At 42.5% G+C, this 21,156-nt stretch overlaps 1 protein-coding gene and 1 long non-coding RNA gene across 2 annotated transcripts in view; both read right to left on the minus strand.

The window, feature by feature from the left end:
- Positions 1-21,156, minus strand: part of LOC310939807 (phospholipid-transporting ATPase ID-like) — a 46,481-nt gene that overhangs the window by 16,940 nt on the left and 8,385 nt on the right. Inside the window, exons 5-16 of the mRNA XM_083904651.1 lie at positions 16,263-16,324; positions 13,762-13,834; positions 6,697-6,767; positions 6,532-6,614; positions 6,271-6,429; positions 6,101-6,189; positions 5,607-5,800; positions 5,314-5,522; positions 5,170-5,213; positions 4,892-5,057; positions 4,538-4,726; positions 4,349-4,464 (exon numbers count right to left, since the gene is read on the minus strand). Coding sequence (XP_083760777.1) covers positions 4,349-4,464; positions 4,538-4,726; positions 4,892-5,057; positions 5,170-5,213; positions 5,314-5,522; positions 5,607-5,800; positions 6,101-6,189; positions 6,271-6,429; positions 6,532-6,614; positions 6,697-6,767; positions 13,762-13,834; positions 16,263-16,324 — 1,455 coding nt within the window. The remainder of the gene's footprint in view (positions 1-4,348; positions 4,465-4,537; positions 4,727-4,891; positions 5,058-5,169; positions 5,214-5,313; positions 5,523-5,606; positions 5,801-6,100; positions 6,190-6,270; positions 6,430-6,531; positions 6,615-6,696; positions 6,768-13,761; positions 13,835-16,262; positions 16,325-21,156) is intronic.
- Positions 10,632-12,033, minus strand: LOC310939650. Its single transcript, XR_014593050.1, has 3 exons — positions 11,849-12,033; positions 10,921-10,954; positions 10,632-10,766 (listed from the first exon to the last, which is right to left on the minus strand). It is a non-coding gene; the product is annotated as an uncharacterized lncRNA (long non-coding RNA).

The following is a 21,156-nucleotide window of genomic DNA, read 5'->3' on the forward strand; positions in this document are numbered from 1 at the left end:
TTCAGTACTTTAAACCACAGATCTAATGTGTGTACTGTTATTGGATTCATATTAATCTTAAGTTCCTTATATAACTGATTATCCCCGACCATATTTTGAATTGGTATTTGGTTTACTTCTTTTTCTATATCTTTCCATTTTGCTCTAAATTCCGACCTACACCAACAGTATATAGGTCTCAGTTGAGCAGCGTAAAAATACACCATCAGTTTCGGAAGCCCCATACCACCTCTATATTTGGGGAGCTGGAGAGTTTTATATCTGACTCTGGGTTTTTTACCACCTCAGACAAATCTAGAGATCATTCTATCCCAATCTATGAATTGGCTTCGAGGGACATCTATTGGCAGGGATTGGAACACATATAAAAATCTGGGTAGTATATTTATTTTAACTATATCAATTCTTGAATTTAAATCCAGTGGTAAGGTAGACCATCTTGTTATATCATTCTGTATTTCTTGTTTTAAATGTTTGTAATTAGCACTATACAGATCAGAAAGATTTTTAGTGACCATAACACCCAAATAATTAATTGCTTTTAGGTTCCAGTTCAATTTGTATGTTTCCTGGATCTCCCTCGATGGGATTTTGTTGAGTGCTAAAATCTGAGTTTTAGATACATTAATTCTATATGCTGAGAAATATCCATACAGTTCCAGTTGCTTCATCAAATTAGGGAGTGTTGTGTTCGGTTGTTCGAGGAAAGCTATTATGTGATCAGCAAAAAGCCCAATTTTATGCTCCTCACCCTTAACTGTGACACCTTTAATCTCTTTATTTTGCCGAATTGCTTGAGCTAAAGGCTCTATAAATATCGCAAAGAGAGTCGGCGACAGACAGCATCCTTGTCTGGTCGATCTCTGTAACATTATTTTGTCGGTCAAATTTCCATTCATTTTAATTCTAGGTTTCTGATACAGTGTTTTAATCAGTTCTACAGATGTATTATTGAAACCAAATGGTTCTAGTACTTACATAAAGAAAATTTCAATTAACACAGTTGAATGCCTTTTCGGCATCGATACTAACCAGTACAGTGCTTTGCTTCCCTTTTTGTGTTTGGCCAATTATTTGTAAAGTTCTCCGGATATTGTCTTGTGTTTGGCGACCTGATATCAACCCTGTTTGATCTTCGTCTATTAATTCTTCAATAAATGCATTTATTCTTTTGGAGATGATGGATGTATATATTTTATAATCTATATTTAATATTGAAATTGGTCTATAGCTTTCACACCTATCCTTATCTTTGCCCGGTTTTAAAATGACTGAAATAATTGCTTCTCTCCACGTTAGTGGTGCTTTATTTTCTTTCAGAGTCCAGTTAAAGGAGGCCTGGAGTGCTGGTATCAATTCTTCCTTAAAAACCTTATACCATTCTGCAGGGTAGCCATCGCTCCCTGGAGATTTATTATTTTTCAATGAATTTATCGCCTGAATAATTTCTTCTCTTGTAATGTCTGCTGTTAATCTTTCATTTTGTCTAGAGCCAATTGATAGTAAATCTATTCTCGCATTTCCTCTGCATTTGCAGCAGGTGGCTGCATATATAGTTTTTTATAGAACCCCTGAAATATCCTCTCTATACCCTCTGGTTCGTGTATTGGTATGTGGATCTCTAATTTTTTGTATAGTATTCACAGCTTGCTGTTTACGGATACGTTTTGCTAAAAGTTTTGTCGCTCTGGGGCCAATTTCATAATAATTTTGCTTCAAATATATGTTCTTCTTACCATATTCATCCAATAGTAATTCAGATATCTTCAATTTGGTGTCCTTAATTTGTTTATATATTTTTGGGTCATTTGTCTTCTGGTATCTTTGCTCTAATTCTCTCAATGTTACAGAATGATTTGAATATGCTTCTCTTCTGATTTTCTTAATTAATGAGGTTCTAGCTTTTATTTCCCTCGAACAACCACTTTCAGAGCATCCCATATAGTGTGTGGGCCCACTTCTCCATTGTCATTTTCCACCATATATTGCCTAATATCCTCCCTCAAATCTTTCACCAGTCCTTCATTATTTAATATGCCTACATTTAGTCTCCATATTGTCTGTCTTTTTCTGGCATTCAGATTTATTTTTAGAAATAATGCATTATGATCTGATATATCAGCACCTCTAATCTTACACTCAATCACTCTGTGTCTCTCCCCCACATTTAGGAAAAAATAATCTATTCTCGAATGAACATTGTGTGTTGCAGAGTAATGTGTGAAATCCTTTTCAATAGGGTTGAGACTTCTCCATATGTCTATCATTCCCATTTCTTCTAGAGATACCTTTACAAATTTTGATATCTGTTTTGTTGTTCCTTTTAAACTTGTTGTATCTAAGCTATGGTTCATAACTATGTTGAAATCCCCCCCACAGACTAAAGTACCTTTCATTTTTGTTGCAATGACATTAAACAGGGACTTAAAGAAGTGTTTGCTGCTTTCTGGGGGTGCATAAACTTCCCTCTTTGCCTTGGATTTCCTTTTCACAAACAAATATAGTTAAGTTTGGGATTCATTTTTTTTAAATTTTTAAAAATGTTCATGTTCTGTCTGGGAAAGATGAGTTTCCTGTAGAAATATGACGTGTAGTTTTTCTTTTTTCAATTTTGTTATAACTGTTCCTCTCTTTTTAGGCGTATTTAGACCATTTACATTTAAGGACATTATTCTCAGATCATTACATACCATATTACTTCACTATTGTGCGTAAGTGCATTCCCCGGCAACTCAAACATTACATGAACTTGAACATTGAACAAATTATGAACATTGTGTGACTTCCACACGGGGATCCTTCTTCTTCTCCCCCTAGTCCCTGTTGGCGGGTGGATGGGAAATCCTCTCCAGTGAGGGCCCATCCCTAGACCTAGAGCTGTGACCAGCATAGTCTAGTCCAACCTTTGTATCCCTCGTCCTGTCGGTAATATTCTTTACTGAACTGTAGATCTTTTGCATTATCTAACTCAACTAACCTAATTTTACTGTCTCGTTAGTTCCACATGAATTGAACTGGGTCAGTGTCATTTAAAGCCCTGTTACCTTTTTACACAGACATGATGTTTAATATCAGGTCTCCTCTCGAACTCTTGCAACTTTTCCTTCGCACAATGTGCCATCGTATCCTGCTTCGGTTTGCCGTCTCCTATTCGCTGCCATCCCGGAGCACCTCGGGTCATCTCCTCAGCTCGCCCCGCGTCCACATCTGGTACGTCCACGGTTAATCCCCTTGCTCTCATGTCTTGCGCTGCATCCCTCGCGTTGTCATAGCTCTTAACACCGCTGTTCCAGTAGATTTTCATTTTCGTGTATGGGGTCTGAAAACGTATCCCCTTTTCTTTTAGTGCTCTCTTGACACCCAGATATGTTTTGCGCCTTTGAAAAATTTTGATGGGGTAATCGTGGTCAAATTGGATTTTCTTGTTCCCCACCTGTATCCCCTTCTTCTTCCATACTTTCTGTAGGACCATCTCCTTGGTTTCAAACTTAAGGAAGCTGACCACTTCTGCTCTCGGAGCACCGCTCGGACCCGGTTTTCGTATGAGAGCTCTGTGAGCACGTTGAATTTGATAGATTAGATAGATAGAAGGCCGCTTGCCTCTGTGTTATACTCCTCCAACTCCGCTATGCGGGCCTGTGCCTCGGTTATGCTCGTCTTCTGCTCCTTAAGTTCTCTGTGATTTTCTGTAAGCTTCCGCTCCATGTCTTGTCTTAAGGTGGCGATTTCTTGTTTCATTTCACTTTTGAGTTCGTCTTTAAATGTTGTCAGCTCGTTACGGAGTTCTTGCTTGAGGTCTCGTATATCGTTGCTGATGCTGGCGAGTCCAGCTTTCAGCGTTTCGGCGTGGTCCATTTTCTCTGACTTCTCACTTTCAGGTTCACTTTCGTCGGAGACCTCTTCTTTTGTAGGCTGTTGTCGAGTTTTCTTGGAGGTATTAATGTTTCTCTGGCTTCGGCGACCACTCATCCCAAAGTTAATGATGTTTTTATCGAGTTACTTAAATTGAGTGGATTTATTACTACCGACTTGGGCGAGCTAAAAGCTATGCTGTCTACCCGTCCGCCATCTTGTAGGAAGTCCAGGTACACGTCTCTTTTAAGATTCTACTTCTGACCCTTCACAAGGTTAATCTTCACAGACATAATGGATAATGTTGCTACATCCAGTACAATTGTACTCTTTAAACAAAAGTTAATTTCAACATCCTATACTTTCCTGAGTGTTTTTTTGGACTCATCATGTGAACTTTATTTCTGTAGCTGGATAAGTTAAACACTTAAATCCATGCAACACTTTGTCTTCATGAAAACCTACAGGTGGACACAGGTGTAAAAACAGTACTGACGTTGAGGTGCTCTGTAGTGACGTCCATCAGTTTACTGCAGGACTGATGCAGCCTCTCGTAGATGATTGTGTCTGCACCTTTACAGTAAAGAGAGAGTTTCCCCTCTGGACTCCGAACTGTCAACACAAACATGCATAAGAACAGAGGTTTTCAAAAATAGTGAAAAATTATATTATTATAATATTATACCTATGACAGACATCCTCTTGCGAACGTTGTTGAAATCCAGGATGGCCAGAAGCTGGTAGCTGAGCTGATGTTCCATCTCCACGATGGAAACACTGTCTGGTGTACGTGAGCGAAACACGAAGCCAAAGTTTCGAGCTGCTGTGACCAACGCTGCCTCATCTGGGGACTGGGCCAGGTAGAGAAGCTCACCTGGAGGAGAGAAAATGTCATTCTTTGTTCAGCTGTGACATGCAATCTACGTATGTATTTAATAATGCAAACATATTTCCATATACTTAGACACCACACACCCACCCACATACACACACGCACACACCCACCCACACACACACACACACACACACACACACACACCTTCTGTCTTCTCCTCAGCCATGACGGTGTGGCAGAGGGCCAGCAATCTGAAGAAAGCATGGACCTCTGGGTTCTTCAGCTTCACTGCCTCCACCAAGGCGTGGTCATGGAACACAAAGCGTGGGTCAGCAAATGGGTTGAAGGAGAAGTCCACTATCTCTGTATTCTGGAGAGACAACAGAAGATGGTAAGATGTTCACAGTGTAATCACATCTGTGACAGACTTATTTTCTTCTAAAAAGGAAAACAATACTAACATATTGTACTCAGTAGCTCACCTCAGAAATCTCTAGTCGTTCACCAGTGTAGTCATAAACATCTCCTGCAAAGACGGCGAGAGAGATTCCAAACATATCATGTCATTAAATTGCAAGTGTATATTGAATCATCTTGACCATAGGTTACTTTGTACTCAATCTTACCATAGGATTTGCCGTTGATGGAGCACTTGTTGAAAATCATGATATTCTGAGTGAGTGTCCCTGTTTTGTCACTGAAGACATACTTAATTTGGCCCAGCTCTTCATTCAGGGTGGTGGTCCGAGCCTCGGCTGGGGTGTCATTGCGAGCGTAGTACATCTTCCTGTCCCAGTCAATGTAGAAGCTGTTTCCTAGTCGAATGATCTCCACACTGATCCACAAAAGATGTAGATGTTTGTAATCATTTCAGCTCATTTAAATCCCTAAATTTCAGGCTTTGTGTCTTATCATTTACCTGACATAGAGAGAGATGGGCACAACAGTGTTGAGGATAATGACGTAGGACCAGAATGTGAGGAAGGCAGAGAAACCAGCATCAGTGCCATCTTGCCTCAGCAGGAAAACTGTGAACTGTGAGCCTTCGTTCACCTCCCAGAACCAGTTTCCTATCGCCAAGATGGTGCACATGAAGGCCAGGAAACCAAAGATCTGTGTGGAAGAGGTCAAAGAGCCAAGGTCAGAGGTCAAAGAGCCAAGGTCAGAAGTCAAAATACACACCAGCTCATCCACAACCCTCACAATAATAACAATAACAGAATAATAATACAAAAAATTAACTGTTAACAGATAAAGTAATAGTTTCTGCATGTGTCGTGTTGCTCACATCAGCAGTGTTGAGTTCTTAGTACTGACTTGTAAAATGAGGACTTTAATTGATCTCATTACAAACTAGAAAAGTGTTAACAGGCAGCACATCATCTGTTGTGTTAAATGTTGTGTTGTGCTCACACAGAGGACGAGGACATTCATCAGACGATCTATACTCGTCTTCTTGAATGTGCTTTTCCCACAGTTCTGCATCAGCTTTGTTTCTGGACCTGAAAGACAAAAGAGAAACACATGGAACAAGGTCCACAGAGAACGAGACATTCCATGATTTAAAGGAAACGTCCTATCACCTCCAAACAGCACCAGTCCAAAGCACCACTCCGTGTTCCTCAGGGTGCAGCCTCTCAGCAAGATCTTCTTGTTATCGAGTGGGTATTTCTGACCGCCACATGTTAGTGTTCCTGTGAACTGATCCAGGCGGTTGTTGGGAGCCTCACAGCAAACCTCGCCTTCACAGAGAGACAAGTGACAGCAGGCACTGAATAGTAATAATAATAATAATAATAATATTAAAGGCCATAATGTAAGCAGTGTTGTATTTTTTTATTTACCATTGAAGTCAGCTAGTTTTTCAACATCGTCTCCGAGGTCTCCTGTTACTGTTAAGGCTTGCCTCACCTTCAGGTTAGTCTCACTATGATGACAAGAAGAGAGAGGTGGACAACACAGAGACAGAAAAGAGTGTATTCAGAAGAATCACAGAAACACTGACTCACCCGTCCAGCTCTGCTGTCTCAATATAAACCAGGTTGAGTGGTTCACTGCTGGAGAGCAGCAGGAGGTCTGCCTGAAGGTACACATGGATTTATCAATGAAAACTCTTCTTAGATTGTCATTCTGATAAAAGAAAACATCAAACTGGCCTGTATGACATGAATAATGGCACAATATTTCTGAGGAAGAGGAGATGTCTACTGATTTTGTGGAGAGATGATGCTTATGTTTTTAGATTTTGGTGCAAATCTGAAAAACAGTGTAGATCCAGGCTTCCGTCCCCACTCTCTTTGAAATTGTGAGCTTGAGCATTCTCCAGCATTTTCCTCTGTTCTTTCAGGGGACCCCTTGTTTCTGGGGAGCTGACATGGGGGAAAGGCTGGGGACACCTGGGACGGGTCACCAGTCAATTACAGGGTCAAAATACAGATATAAACAAGCATTCACTCTCATTTTCACACCTACGTGTCGTTTTTTGGACTGTGGGAGGAAAGTGGAGAACCCAAAGGAAGCATGGGGACACACGAGGAGAACATGCAAACTCCCAGTACTTAAAGAGCCCATATTATACCCTACTACCCCAAGTTAAACTAGTTCCTGATGCCCTAATGAACATGTCTGTGACATGCTTTAGTCAAAATACCATAAGGATGAAGCACAATAGCAGTTCAATAACCCTGCCAAAACAGCTTTTTTCAGAATGCTCGGTTTTGTGCCTGGTCATTTACATGTGAATGAGACCAAGGAAACTACAGCAGAAGTTGTATGTAGACTGCAACAGGACGTGTCAGAATGGTTAGTTCTGATCTCTATTTGAACTTTTCTTAAAAATGTTTGTGTTTGTACGTCGTTTAAAAACGGTCGCGGACTAAATACTGCGATCGCTGGCCGCTATTTGTGTAACTCACTGCTTATAAAACTCTAGATTTGTTTCAGTAACGAGCATGCTACTCCTGTGTTCTCCACACCAGCGGGAATGTAATAGCACCCTTTTTTATTCTCAGCTCCTCCGTAATAACTTAGTTACATCATTGTTATGTTCGACATCTAATATCCACAGCCATACTGTCGCCACTTATCACCTATTGTCATACAGCGTCGTCCCAACCCCCGCTCCATATACCCCATAGTAATGTCCGTTTAACCGTTGTTACTGTGTTTCACCGTAATGAATAGAGTGACCACGATGTTGGCTTCTCGCGATCATAAAAACATTAGAATCGAAGAAAAACAATTAACGTGCCGCAGGGCGCGTCGTGTATGTAAATTCCTATGCTAGAAAAACACCTTGAATGCACCTGTGTTACGTGCAAGTGTGCGACGTGTGTGGATCAATAATATGAGGAGAGAACGTGGAAACACGACAGAAAGGTAGCCTTTGGTTGAGAAGAAATGTAGGACAATATCAGCTAACTGGAAACACATTGACGGACTTCGAGCAAAATGAATTTGTTTGCTAAGTCTCTCGCACTGTCTGTCTGCTCCTGAAGGCAACACGACCAACTTATTCACTCAGCTCGTCAGCAGCGCCGCCACAACACGGTCCTCACAGCAGACTCTTTACAATGCTGCCCCATAATCCCACCACGACATCAGGAGATTACGGAGGCTGTGACATGTATGGTAGTGAAGGACATGTAAGCATCAGTACCATAAGCAACCCAGGATTCAAGACACTTGTTCAGACTTTGGACAAGCGTCACGTGTTTACACCACGTAAACATTTCAGCAGAGTTGCAGTCCTGTATGATAAATGTTGTGCTGAGGGAGTATAGCACTGAGTATTTTGTTTTGATTTTGTGTTATTAGTGTATTTTGCATGTTGTAAATGTTTGCAAGGAGTGCAGCAGTGCAAGTTGATTGGTTATTTATTTTTATTTATTGTTTTTATTGTAACAGTACACGTATATAAATTACAAAATTACTTACTTTGTTCCATTACTACGGTGGCCGACAGGGGCAAACACACTGCAAACCCCAAAACACCAGCAAATGAGAAAACACCGGCAAACAAGAAAACACCGGCAAGTAACAAAACGCCAGCAAGTAACAAAACACCAGCAAGTAACAAAACACCAGCAAATAGAAAACACCAGCAAATAAGAAAACGCCAGCAAGTAACACAACGCCAGCAAATAAGAAAACACCAGCAAATAACAAAACGCCAGCAAGTAACAAAACGCCAGCAAGTAACAAAACGCCAGCAAATAAAACACCAGCAAGTAACAAAACGCCAGCAAATAAGAAAACACCAGCAAGTAACAAAACGCCAGCAAGTAACAAAACGCCAGCAAGTAACAAAACACCAGCAAATAAGAACAGATGCAATGTTATATTCCCTTTGAGGTATTTTGTATATTTGTATATGTGTACTGGAAAAGTTTAAATAAAGTTTGAAAAAAAAGTTTTGACCCAACACTGCGATAGTACCCAGCTGCAGCCACGGAGACCAACACCCTCGTGACAGATTTTGTTTAGTTAGTTTTACAAACAAACTTACAACAATAATCACCGTTCAAACAATACAAAATAGAAACCTTTATTGTAAAATTATGACATGACAATTTTTTTAATTTTATTTTTAAGATTTAGTTTAGTTAGTTTTACAAATAAACAGTGAGTAGTAGTAAAGGGAAGAAACATTGATATCTGACAAGGTTTTATTCGGTGGTTAGGTGGTGGTCGTTGTCCCCGCTGTGGCGCTCAATATATGGACAGGCTAACGTACTTTTATATTCTTCCTTCGTTCTTGTTTAAGATAAAAATCACTTCCTTCAAACCACTCCCATCGTTTCGGTGTGTATATAAAGTTTTTAGAAAAAAAATCCTGTACATTAAACCACTATTATCACGCCAGGGTGTTGTTGTCACGCCAGGGTGTTGGTCTCCGGGGTTGCAGCTGGATGCTACTCCAACACTGCGAGTCAACAGGTTGGTCGAAGACCTGCACGACAGCGCCCCCACAGACCCGAAGCACTTCCGTTTTGTTACTTGCTGGTGTTTTCTTATTTGCCGGTGTTTTCTTATTTGCCGGTGTTTTCTTATTTGCCGGTGTTTTCTTACTTGCCGGTGTTTTCTTACTTGCCGGTGTTTTCTTATTTGCTGGCGTTTTGTTACTTGCTGGCGTTTTGTTATTTGCTGGCGTTTTTTGTTATTTGCTGGCGTTTTGTTACTTGCTGGTGTTTTGTTATTTGCTGGTGTTTTCTTATTTGCTGGCGTTTTGTTACTTGCTGGCATTTTCTTAAATTTGCTAGCGTTTTGTTACTTTCTGGCGTTTTGTTACTTGCTGGTGTTTTGTTACTTGCTGAGTGTTTTCTTATTTGCTGGCGTTTTGTTACTTGCTGGCGTTTTGTTACTTGCTGGTGTTTTCCTATTTGCTGGCGTTTTGTTACTTGCTGGCATTTTGTTATTTGCTGGTGTTTTCTTATTTGCTGGTGTTGTGTTACTTGCTGGCGTTTTCTTATTTGCTGGTGTTTTGTTACTTGCTGTTGTTTTGTTACTTGCCGGTGTTTTCTTGTTTGCCGGTGTTTTCTCATTTGCTGGTGTTTTGGGATTTGCAGTGCGTTTGCCCCTGTCGGCCACCGTACATTCCTTCTTTTCCATTTCTAAAGGTAATTTGACTATTGTTAAAATGTTACATATCAAACACATTTACATTTCTGAACAAAATCAAATTCACTCTCAGCACACTTTATTGACATGTTTACATTGTGTGACAGAAAAAAAAAAACAGTAAACTAAAGTAAAAAATGTACATGTACAACTAAACATTTATATACACACACTCTGTTCAGCCTTTACAGTTTTCTGGGACAAAAACTTTGGTGTGCCACTGCCCATCTGTGTGGCGCTATGGAGAGAGTTCCCTGAGGCTGAAGACATCTATGTGGGGTTCAGACCTGCCCTTGACTGAACCTCGTCACAAATCGCTCAATCACCTCCTTTTTGTCCGGCCTCTCAAACTGTGCAGAGCGATCTTCAGGGATGGACATTCTCATAACTGCATCTGTGTATGGACCAGGCTCCAGAAACACCTTCTCCAACACCAGGTCCACTATTTCATCCACGTTGTCTGCAATAACAGAAAGTGCAATATTGTATTTAATTTGTTGTGTTTATTTATTTTACTAGTGTCATTTATATATTTGTTTTGTTTACACACATTTTCTAATGGACGTTTACATTTCTAGTGTGACTTTCAATAAAAAGTTAAAAAGAAAACTTACTGAACGTTGGCTGTATTTTCATTGAAGTGCATGCCTGCCAGGTAAAGTGTTGGGAGACAAAAGAATAAAATGCTAAATCAGAATAAGAACACATTGTACATATTCCCAAAATATTCATACAATGGAGATTTATTTTCAAATGTAGGACTTCTTTTATCGCCTCTTTGTATTTAACAGGTAAACATTAGTTGGATTCTTTTAAAGTAATGATTTACATTACATTTTTTAGCTGCATAACTGGCTTACTTTGGTGTGGCTGTATGTCCATACGTAATAACAAAAAAGATTAATTTGATTGATATTGAAATCACGATTAATAGACACGGCATTGTAAAGAGTGTCCTTAATAGAGGACTGTGTTGTGGTGTCGCTGGTCCTGTTTCCGACAGCGCGAGAAACTTTGCAAACAATTTACTTTTGCTCGACGTCCGTCACATTGAAGCCTAAATGTTTGCAGTTAACTGATATTTTCCTACCTTTGTTACCTTTCTGCAGTGCTTTCAAACGTGTGCTCTTCATATTATTGATCCACACATGTCACTTGCTAACTGCAGCGGCACGTAACTGGTGCGTTTAAGGTGTTTTTCTAGCATAGGAATTTACATACACGATCAACAACAAAGGGCTTGTGAAGCTAACCACATTTAGCCATAGCTGCCGTTACACGAGCAATGACAAAGTAAACATACCTTATTAGAAGTTATTACCGTTTGTTAGGCCGGAGGCCACGTCTCTCCTCGTGCTAGCAGCGAAGCATACAAACATGATACTTGATAAGCATACGAACCTAAAGCCAATTTCCCCGAGCACAAAAACACCACAGTACATTTCACGAGTCAGCCTACTGCACTGACACGGTGAACACGTTCATTGCTGGCGTTAGGCAAACAATGACAAACTAAGCATGTGTTTTCTAAAAAATACTTACAGTTAGTTCCACTGGAGTCTCCCCACGGACAGTTGGTCCTGCTCCCCGTTTCACGTTCAGTCTTCTGCTCAGTCCAGAATTGTACTGACCGAGGTTCACAAAACAGTCTGATGCGAAGTGGTGCGAACACACGTTTGCTGACTTTATCCAGCATATTTTTTCATACATAAACTATATCCACTGGACACACAAATCCTCTGAGGCTGGAAGTTTGTGTAAAACACTGTGCTCAGCTGTTCAGCCACTCTTCCTCCCTCACTTGCACTCTCGTATTTCACAGGGACAAGGAGGAGCTACAGTGGAGCTCTGAAGTACTCTGCCTGGCGGGGTGCCAACATTCACGGTGAAATGTGCGCTGTGTCGTAACTTGGGCGGGAGGTTTAAACATTGCATGTTTTATCGCCTATACTTACACTAAGTGGAACCACTAAAACATGACTGAGTCTTGTTTTTTCACATTTTGGGGACTGGTATGGCCTCCTGAGTCCCAAATATAAGTACTAAAATTATTAAAAAGTTGATTTTGCACAATATGGGCCCTTTAACCTCTTCTTCACGGTTGCCCCCGGGATGTTAGACGCAGCGACAAAAGCGTCATAAAACCATATCTAACTTTAACAAACACAGACATGCTGCATTCCCACAGAAAGGTCAGAAACTCAGCTAGAAGCTCATATAAATCATTCTTATGTTTATTATTATGATTATGTAAACAAAAAAAACACGTCGGCTGGAGAGCGGAGAATCTACGGATTCCAACGGTATCATTTTTATCACTCTACGACCAAGATTCACGGATCCAGCCCCAAAATAAGAGCAAAACAACAAATGACTTTCAAGAAATACAACTAGAAATATTGTCTTACCTTTGCTTTTTATCACAACAACCCACTTCTAATGAAAAACTACACTTTCCAGCATGCTTTGGGAACAAATCCCAGTCTGATTGATCATTACAGAGCGACATTAGATCATTCTGATTAGAGAAGGGCGAATGTCCACCCAAATGCGTCATATGCATTTATGTCCTTTTGACTCGATAATTAAGTGATTGACACGCATTTGGAGACCGGGATCTGATTCTACCGGTTTAGAGGTTTAAAACGAGCCGTCAATCACCCTAATTGACCAAGGTAAGCCAGAGCTATGGTGCTGCGTAACTGAAGGTGCTGCAGAGCCACAGAGTTGTAATTACGCACCGCACAGGGAGCATCGATTTACAGCAAGTTATCATACTTTTTTTTCTTTTTAGACCAATAGTGACATATAAATAAAATGTAATTGTTTTTTTAATAATTTGGTACCTAAGAACTCTCAAATGGCACAGATGGTTCCAAACTGTGCCAAAAGTGAGAAAACCTCTGTAATTTCACTCTGCTTCATTTCAGCAGCATCAGGCTCGTCCACATATTTTAAAGGTAATATTTGCTTTAAAATGCAATTTTTTTAGGCGAGAGAAAAAAATCCTTCAGTTATGCTGTGTTCCATGTACATTTACTCTGACACAGTCGCATCTACAGTGAAACTTACACCTCTGGTGGAATCTCACAAGTGTTATCTTTATTTGTTTATACCAAGATAATCCACATAGAGCTTGTAACTGCAGAGGTTTACTCTATTTAGTCTGGGCATGTCATTTTCGAGCAGGGACTCCAAAAAGAGGGTCAGGGAAGAAGAGGTTAATGGAATGAAAATGAAAAAATGAATGGATTTTGGTCAGTGGGGAGCAGTATGAGTGCCATTCTCTTCTTTTATAGTTTCTATCAATTCATTTCTTTATATTGCAAAATAAATGGTGGTGAGGTGTCATGGCATAAAAGGAAGCACAGATTGCAAATAAAATAAAGTTACAGTAGGTGACATTTTTTGGAGAATGGAAAATTAAAATGAAAAATCATTCTCCAGTTACTCACGGTGACAAACTGGTTGTTCTCCAGCTTGATGATGTCTCCGACCTGGATGTTCATCCATTTCTCACTGCGTATTCTGAGAACAGGAGAAACAGCAGAAACAGGAGACACTGGTCAGTGAATGTTTGGACAGAACCATCTAATGATCTAATGTTTGTAATGTAATGTTTTTAAATCACATTATTTAATCCAACCCTCCACTGCATGTTCCTGTCAGGTTCTTTTATTATCTGTGTCTGTAAATGACATTTACCTTTTTGTTTCAATTCATGCTGGAAAATGAAGCATTTTTAATGAATTTAATTCATAAAGAAAATAAACTAATCTCACAGATCAACATTTAGGTCCTCATCTGTTGTTCTGCAATTTTATTTTATATCTTATATGTTGGGCACAGCATGACTGTGAGGCCTCACTGTCCTCTTTGGGAAAACAAGAATGCAACCTGGACCTAAAATGGCGGTCTGAAAGACCCCAGGAGCCACATGGTGGAGAACAAAGGAAAGGAATCCATCCCCCCAAAGCGTCCAGCTGTGATGTACTCATTTCCCACAAGCCAGTGCGGTAAATGACGTCACCAACAGGCAACTACTGACCCATTGGTGGACATCACGGGATGCCCTGCCCCCGAGGCAAAGGTACCAAAACTGAAATTCAAACCTGAATTCAGCCTCTTCCAACCGTATCTGTCCGCGGGAGCTGACGTATGTGTTTAAGGAGAGAATCAACACAAGATCTACATCCTTGCTGGCCAAGCTGTGAAGATTCTTTCTTTTCTTAGTCCAGTCCTGTGTCTCACACACGGCTGTAACTTGTTTAGAATAGTGTTGGTAAGCTAAAGCTAGTGTGCCTTACGCTCCATGCGCACCGACAGCGCGATTGTATTAGAAGTCCCCATTCGACCGGTAAGACTGCAGATTGACTGGCTAAACTCCAGCTAAATCTGTGTGGTCGAATCAGGCTCCTATTCATCCCACGTGTCTCCCTTTTTGCACTGTGATTTGTTCCCGTGTATCGCGATCCTGTGTCCTCAGCACAGCCCGCGATCACTTATTGAGAGAGAAACTTCCGTGATCTGCTAAAAACACAGTTTAAACCGGTCATCACCGAATAAACTGTGTGATCTACAGAAGTTTCTGATGCGATACATCCCCTTTGTCTACCTGACTTCCTTTTAAATCTTCCGAGTCACCGCTGACTCCATTTCCCCCTTCAACTTTCCTCTTTTACACAGCGCCCCCGGCTGGTGAAAGACGGAAGAGCTGAGTGGCGAAATCAGAGCACGAGCGCCATCTTGCGTTGCCTCTCGGTAACTGCGAGTGACGTCATTTTACGCGACGTAGCGGCCACTTTTTGTATACCGGAAGTGGGAGGAGCGTCGGCGTGACAACTGCCACGTCAGAGACCCCTCTTTCTTGTTTACCTTTTGGCTTTGTTTGTTTACTTCTTGTTTCCCACGCTGTCACCAGCTGCTAAAGTGACACGTCCCCTTTACTTTACACACACACACACACACACACACACACACACACACCTGCACTCATATCCATGCCCCTTTCCTGCACATTTGAACACTTCTATCAGTAGTATTGTAGATTAGAGGATTGATGTTTGTTGTTGTTATTGATCACTTTAATACTTTAATAAATGTTATACCTTTACATTACAAGACCGTTTCTGTCTTTTGTGCTTGCTTGTTTGTGACAAAGGGTAATTGAAAGAAGCCAGTGTGCGATCTCATACCTTCCTTGTTAATTATTAATTAATACTAATTTACTTATTATTAATTAGTGATAACTCATAGTCGACAGACACTTGAAGATGTTAAGTGACAGTTTCTCTGTCATTCTCCTCGTCTTAAGAGGAGTGATGCCCCGTTTTTAAGAAAAACAAAATTAATTATTAAAATAATTAATCATTTGTATTAATATTTTCTCACCAATTACTTAGTTGAATCACAACATATATATACACTTAAGTAAAGTATTAAAGTCTAATTTGTGTCTGAAAACATGGAGACAGTGAACTTCACCTTCACTGAGAGATAAGCAATAAAAAAAAAACAGATAAAAGCAAACGTATTATTATATTCAGATTTCAAGCACATTTCCACCTTTGCATGACCTCCAGTTCTTCAGTTTATAGACATATTTTTGTCCTGCTGATATATGTGCTGGTATATTTGTATTCTCTTTTCCTGTGTATGGACTCATCTGTTTATTCCGTGTGTGTTAAATAAGTCACGTGTGTCCAACCCTAACCCAACCTACAGGAAACAGCTGCAGGATTCTGGGCAGAGCTTGTTTTATATCCTGTTGACCTGAACGTCTGAGCGCTGAGTTTCATATGTAGCATCTGATTGACGAAGCGTACAAACCTCATTCTACTGTTACAGCACAAACAAGGGACACAATACAACAATGAACTCCCATCATTCATTCTACATTTACAGGTAGAGTATATACTTTAAATGTAAATGTACAAACAATACGACACAAACTTACTTTCTGTCGATAAGGACTTGAGCTTTTCGGTTGTTGACTTGATTGTCGCTCCGGTGACGATTCTGAAAACAGACACACACACACACACACACACACAGAAAAATGTACATTAATGTATATATTTATAAAGTAGTTAAGAAACCCACAAATGGACATTGGCTAATGGTTCACGTTCTCTGCAAAAAATGACAAAGTGCACAGACATGCAGCCTCACTTCACTGTATCATGAAAACACTCGCAGTTTACTTTTCAAATGTCAAAAACTGCGGTATGTTCATCTCTAAAGCTCTGCTGGATAAACTGCTGACTGTGGGTATCAAGTGTATTTATTACAGAATATAGAACTAGTCCAGAGACATTAAATGGAAAAAATATTTCCCTCAACACTTGTGATCTTATAACACAAGTATAAATACATTAGAAATAAGTAACTAATGAAGTATCTAACTACGGCTGCAGCTTTCTCCTTCATCTACTTCACCCAGTTGTTTCCCTGTTCTTTGTTGTAGCTGCATCTTTGCTCTCATCTACATATTTTTGTTCCTCTAAATCTTTTAAACAAAAGCATCAGTCTCGAGCATATTAAAATGTAAGAGGATCACCTGCTCACCCAGATCCCTGAGCTTTGACAACTTTGGCCAAATGTTTTTCTACCATGCTCCAGTGACCTCTTGTGAGGTCAATCTGTTAACTGCCATCATTCTGCTTTATTGTTCATTTGTGTATCGTGTACGTTTTATGTCGTTTTGCTTTTGTAAGGAGCTGCTACATCAGCCAGGTCAACCTTATTTCAGCTGACCGTTAACCTCTTACAACATATATATATGTTTTTGAAGTACTATTCATGCGTGTGGGTGTGTGGTGACCACAGAATCAACTCTTCTTGTCAGAATGATGAATTCCTGTTTACATCTCAGTGCAGTGCACATCTTCCCATTCTCACATGAGAGAATAACAGAATATACAAAATAAGAATGAGGCAGACACTAATATTTAAGGGTTAGGGTTAGTTACACTGATACTATACTTATAAAGAGATTAATAATCTCAATGGAACATCCTGGTTAAATAAAGGTGAATAAATAAAAGACAGTGTTAAGGTTTCCCTTTAAAGGGAAATGACTAGGAGAAATGGAGGACTCGAATGCAGAGAGGACAAGGTAAGTATGTAAAAAAACAGGTTTATTTAGCAACGTAAACAGATGAGTTAGTATATAGCGAGGTTGTGTGTCTGAGTACGTGTGCGTGACGGGCAGCAGTAGGAGCGAAATGGCGTCCGTGACTCCACAGCAGTGTAAAATTCGTGGTGATGTTCCAACAGTGATGTTCACTCTAGGTTGGAGCAGGAAAAGTTCAGGAGTCTCAGCGAGACGTGGCGAGGAGAGAATGGCGGCAGCGCCGCTGGCTGGAGGGGACGAGAGGAAGACGACGAAGGCGGAAGTGATTCCGGAGGTGTAGGAATCCACGAGTGCTCCGTGTCTTCTCTGGGGCAGGAGACGTGAAGAGGAGAGAATGGCGGCCACGCCGCTGACTTGGAGGTGACGAGAGGAAGACTACGAAGGAGGAAGTGATTCTGGAGGTGTAGGAGACGTGGCGACCTGGACAGAACGATCGGTAAGTATGGTGTAAAGTCAAGTTTCTAGTAGCAAGGTTCAGAGTGTCTTTACCAGCTAAAGCGAAACAACGGACTGACGCTGGCGATGAGCGTGGTCCCGCCTTAAGAGTCTTCTGGAAGCTGATCAGACGCAGCTGGGGCGGAACTGCGAAGGTGGAGACAATCACCAGCGTCGTCAGGAAAGTAGGTCAACCAGGCCTCCTGCAGGAAGAGAAGAAGAAAACATGGAGCGGCACAAAACAACCAATCCGTGTTGTTTTGTGAGTGTGGATCGAGACAGTAGGAAGGTGCTCCATTCATCGGGGTGGCTAGCAGTGACACAACGCAGAGCAACCTCCATGCTCTGGTTTGCCCGCTCAGTTTGTCCATTCGATTGAGGATGGTAGCCAGACGAGAGACTGGGGTAAGCTCCCAGAGCGGAACAGAACGCCTTCCAGACCTGAGAGGCGAATTGTGGACCACGATCAGAAACGATGTCAGCAAGAAAACCATGGAGACAGGATGGCGGTCTCCAAGGCTGATGGTAGTTTAGGAAGGGGGATATAATGGACCGCATTGGAGAATCTGGCGACTACCGTAAGGACGGTTGTGTTGTTATTGGATGGAGGCAGACCAGTAACAAAATCCACGGCGATGTGTGACCACGGGCGGTGTGGAATGGAGAGGGGATTGAGGAGGCCAGCAGGGGGGTGATTAGAGGACTTCCCTCGGGAGCATGTAGGGCAGGCAGAGACAAAGATGGCAGAATCTTGGGACATGGACGGCCACCAGAAACGCTGTTTAAGGAAATGGAGAGTGCGGGCGGCACCAGGGTGACAAGCGAGCCGTGAAGAATGCCCCCACTGAAGGACTTCGGAGCTCCTGGCAGAGGGAACGAAAAGGCGATTTGGGGGTCCGCCTCCAGGATCAGGTTCAGTCTGTTGGGCCTGGAGAACCATGGTCTCGATTGGCCATCTAGCTGCGCCCAGGATGCAGGAGGGGGACAGGATGGGTTCGGACTCGTGCTCAGGAGGGTCTGGAGAGTAGAGTCGAGAGAGAGCGTCAGGTTTCACATTACGGGTGCCAGGGCGAAAAGTCAAAGTGAAGTTGAACTGCCCAGGAAGAGGGCCCACCAGCTTGTCTGGCGTTGAGTCTCTTGGCGCCTTGTAGGTAGGCCAGGTTCTTATGATCGGTCCCCTCCGGCCAGTGTCTCCACTCCTGGAGGGCCAAGACGACTGCCAGCAGCTCCTTATTCCCCACGTCGTAGTTCCTCTCAGCTGGGGAAAGACGTCGGCTGAAGAAGGCGCAGGGATGGAGCTTCTGGTCGTCGAGGCTGGACCGCCCCAACCCTGGTGTCCGATGCGTCGACCTCCATGATGAATTGGAGCTCTGGATCGGGATGGGAGAGGATAGGAGCGGAAGTGAACATGTCCTTGAGGTGTAGGAAGGCTGCCTCAGCTTTTTTGGCCCAGATGAAAACCTGTTTGGGAGAGGTGAGTTTGGTGAGTGGTTCAGCGATGCGACTATAATTCTTAATGAAACGTCTATAAAAATTAGCAAAACCCAGGAAGCGTTGGAGCTGCTTCCGGGTCGTAGGTGTAGGCCAATCCTTCACCGCCGAAATCTTGGAGGGGTCTGGTGAGAGACTTCCTTGCTCCACAATAAAACCCAAAAAAGGAACGGACTGGGTATGGAAGCAGCACTTCTCTGCTTTAACAAACAACCTGTTTTCCAAAAGTCTCTGTAAAACTAGGCGGACATGCTGGACATGTTCCTCCTCCGTCTCAGAAAAAATTAGAATGTCGTCCAGGTAGACGAAGAGGAACCTGTCCAGCATGTCGCGCAGAATGTCATTAGCGAGGTGTTGGAACACTGATGGGGCATTGGTGAGGCCAAAAGGCATGACCAGGTATTCAAAATGTCCGATCGGGGTATTGAATGCTGTTTTCTATTCGTCCCCCTCCTTTATGCGGACCAAGTGGTAAGCATTTCGTAAGTCCAGTTTATAAAATACGCGTGCCTTACTGAGTGGGCTGAAGGCAGCGTCCAGCAGAGGGAGTGCATAGCGATTATTTATGGTAATGTAATTTAGTCCCCGGAAATCTAAGCAGGGACGGAGGGATCCATCCTTCTTCTCGACGAAAAAAAATCCTGCACCAACTGGAGAGGAAGAAGGACGGAAGAGGCCAGCAGCCAAAGACTGGGTGATGTACGTCTCCATACTCTGCCGCTCCTCTCTGGAGAGGTTGTAGAGCCTCCTAGATGGTAACGGCCACGGGAAGAAGGTCGATGCTGCAATCATAGGGGCGATGCGGCGGCAGAGAAAGGGCCCGGTCTTTGGAGAACACCTCCGCTAAGTCATGGTAGGCCTCGGGAACGTTGGAGAGGTTAGGAGGTTCAGGGATTGGGCCAGATTCTTTCGGGAACGTGGGTAGAGCGGATCGTAGGCAACGAGAATGACAACTGATGCTCCAGCTGGCTAGTTGACCCGTGGACCAATTGAATGAGGGGTTGTGAAGCGCCAGCCAGGGAAGACCCAAGATGATCGATGCTGAAGAGGCGGAAATCAGAAAGAACTGGATCTCTTCTTGGTGGTTTCCAGATAGGGTGACGGAGAGAGGGATGGTGTGATGGGTGACCTCAGCCAGCAGGTTGCCGTTCAGGTCGGAGATGATCTTGGGTTGAGGCAGGGGAATGGAAGGGATCCCAGCCTGTTCAGCGACGAGAAAGTCCATAAAATTGTCATCAGCACCAGAGTCGACGAGGCAGGAGAGGGAAATGGTCTCCTGACCCCATCGAACCCTGCCGGCCAGAGTCACTCAGGTTGGAGGAGGACAGGAAACTGCTCTGCTCGCTAGCACGCCTGCGTGTGCTAGTGAGCTCAGGCTTTTGGGCGACTAGGGCAAGTAGCGAGGAGATGCCCAGATTGACCACAGTAGATGCAGGCGCCGGTCTTGACTCTTCGTTGTCTCTCCGTAGGTGATAGTCGAGTGCAGCCCAGCTGCATGTGTTCAACGTCATTAGCGCGACCGATGGAGAAGGTGTGGGTGTAGAACTAAGAGGGGAGTGGAAAAATTGACGGTGCGCAAAGGTGGGGTGTGTCTTTTCTCGCGTCGCCTCTCCCTGAGTCTTTAGTCGAGACGAATAGAGAGTTCAATTAAGGACTCTTAATTAGGTGAAGCATCGCGTGTCGCCAACTCATCCTTTAATTCATCATTCAAACCACGAAGAAAAATGGAACGTAGAGCCGTATCGTTCCACCCGCTCTCGGCGGCGTGGATGCGGAAATCTACTGAGAA

This window comes from Microchirus variegatus (assembly GCF_963457635.1).
Source record: "Microchirus variegatus genome assembly, chromosome: 18".
NCBI classification, from domain to species: domain Eukaryota; kingdom Metazoa; phylum Chordata; class Actinopteri; order Pleuronectiformes; family Soleidae; genus Microchirus; species Microchirus variegatus.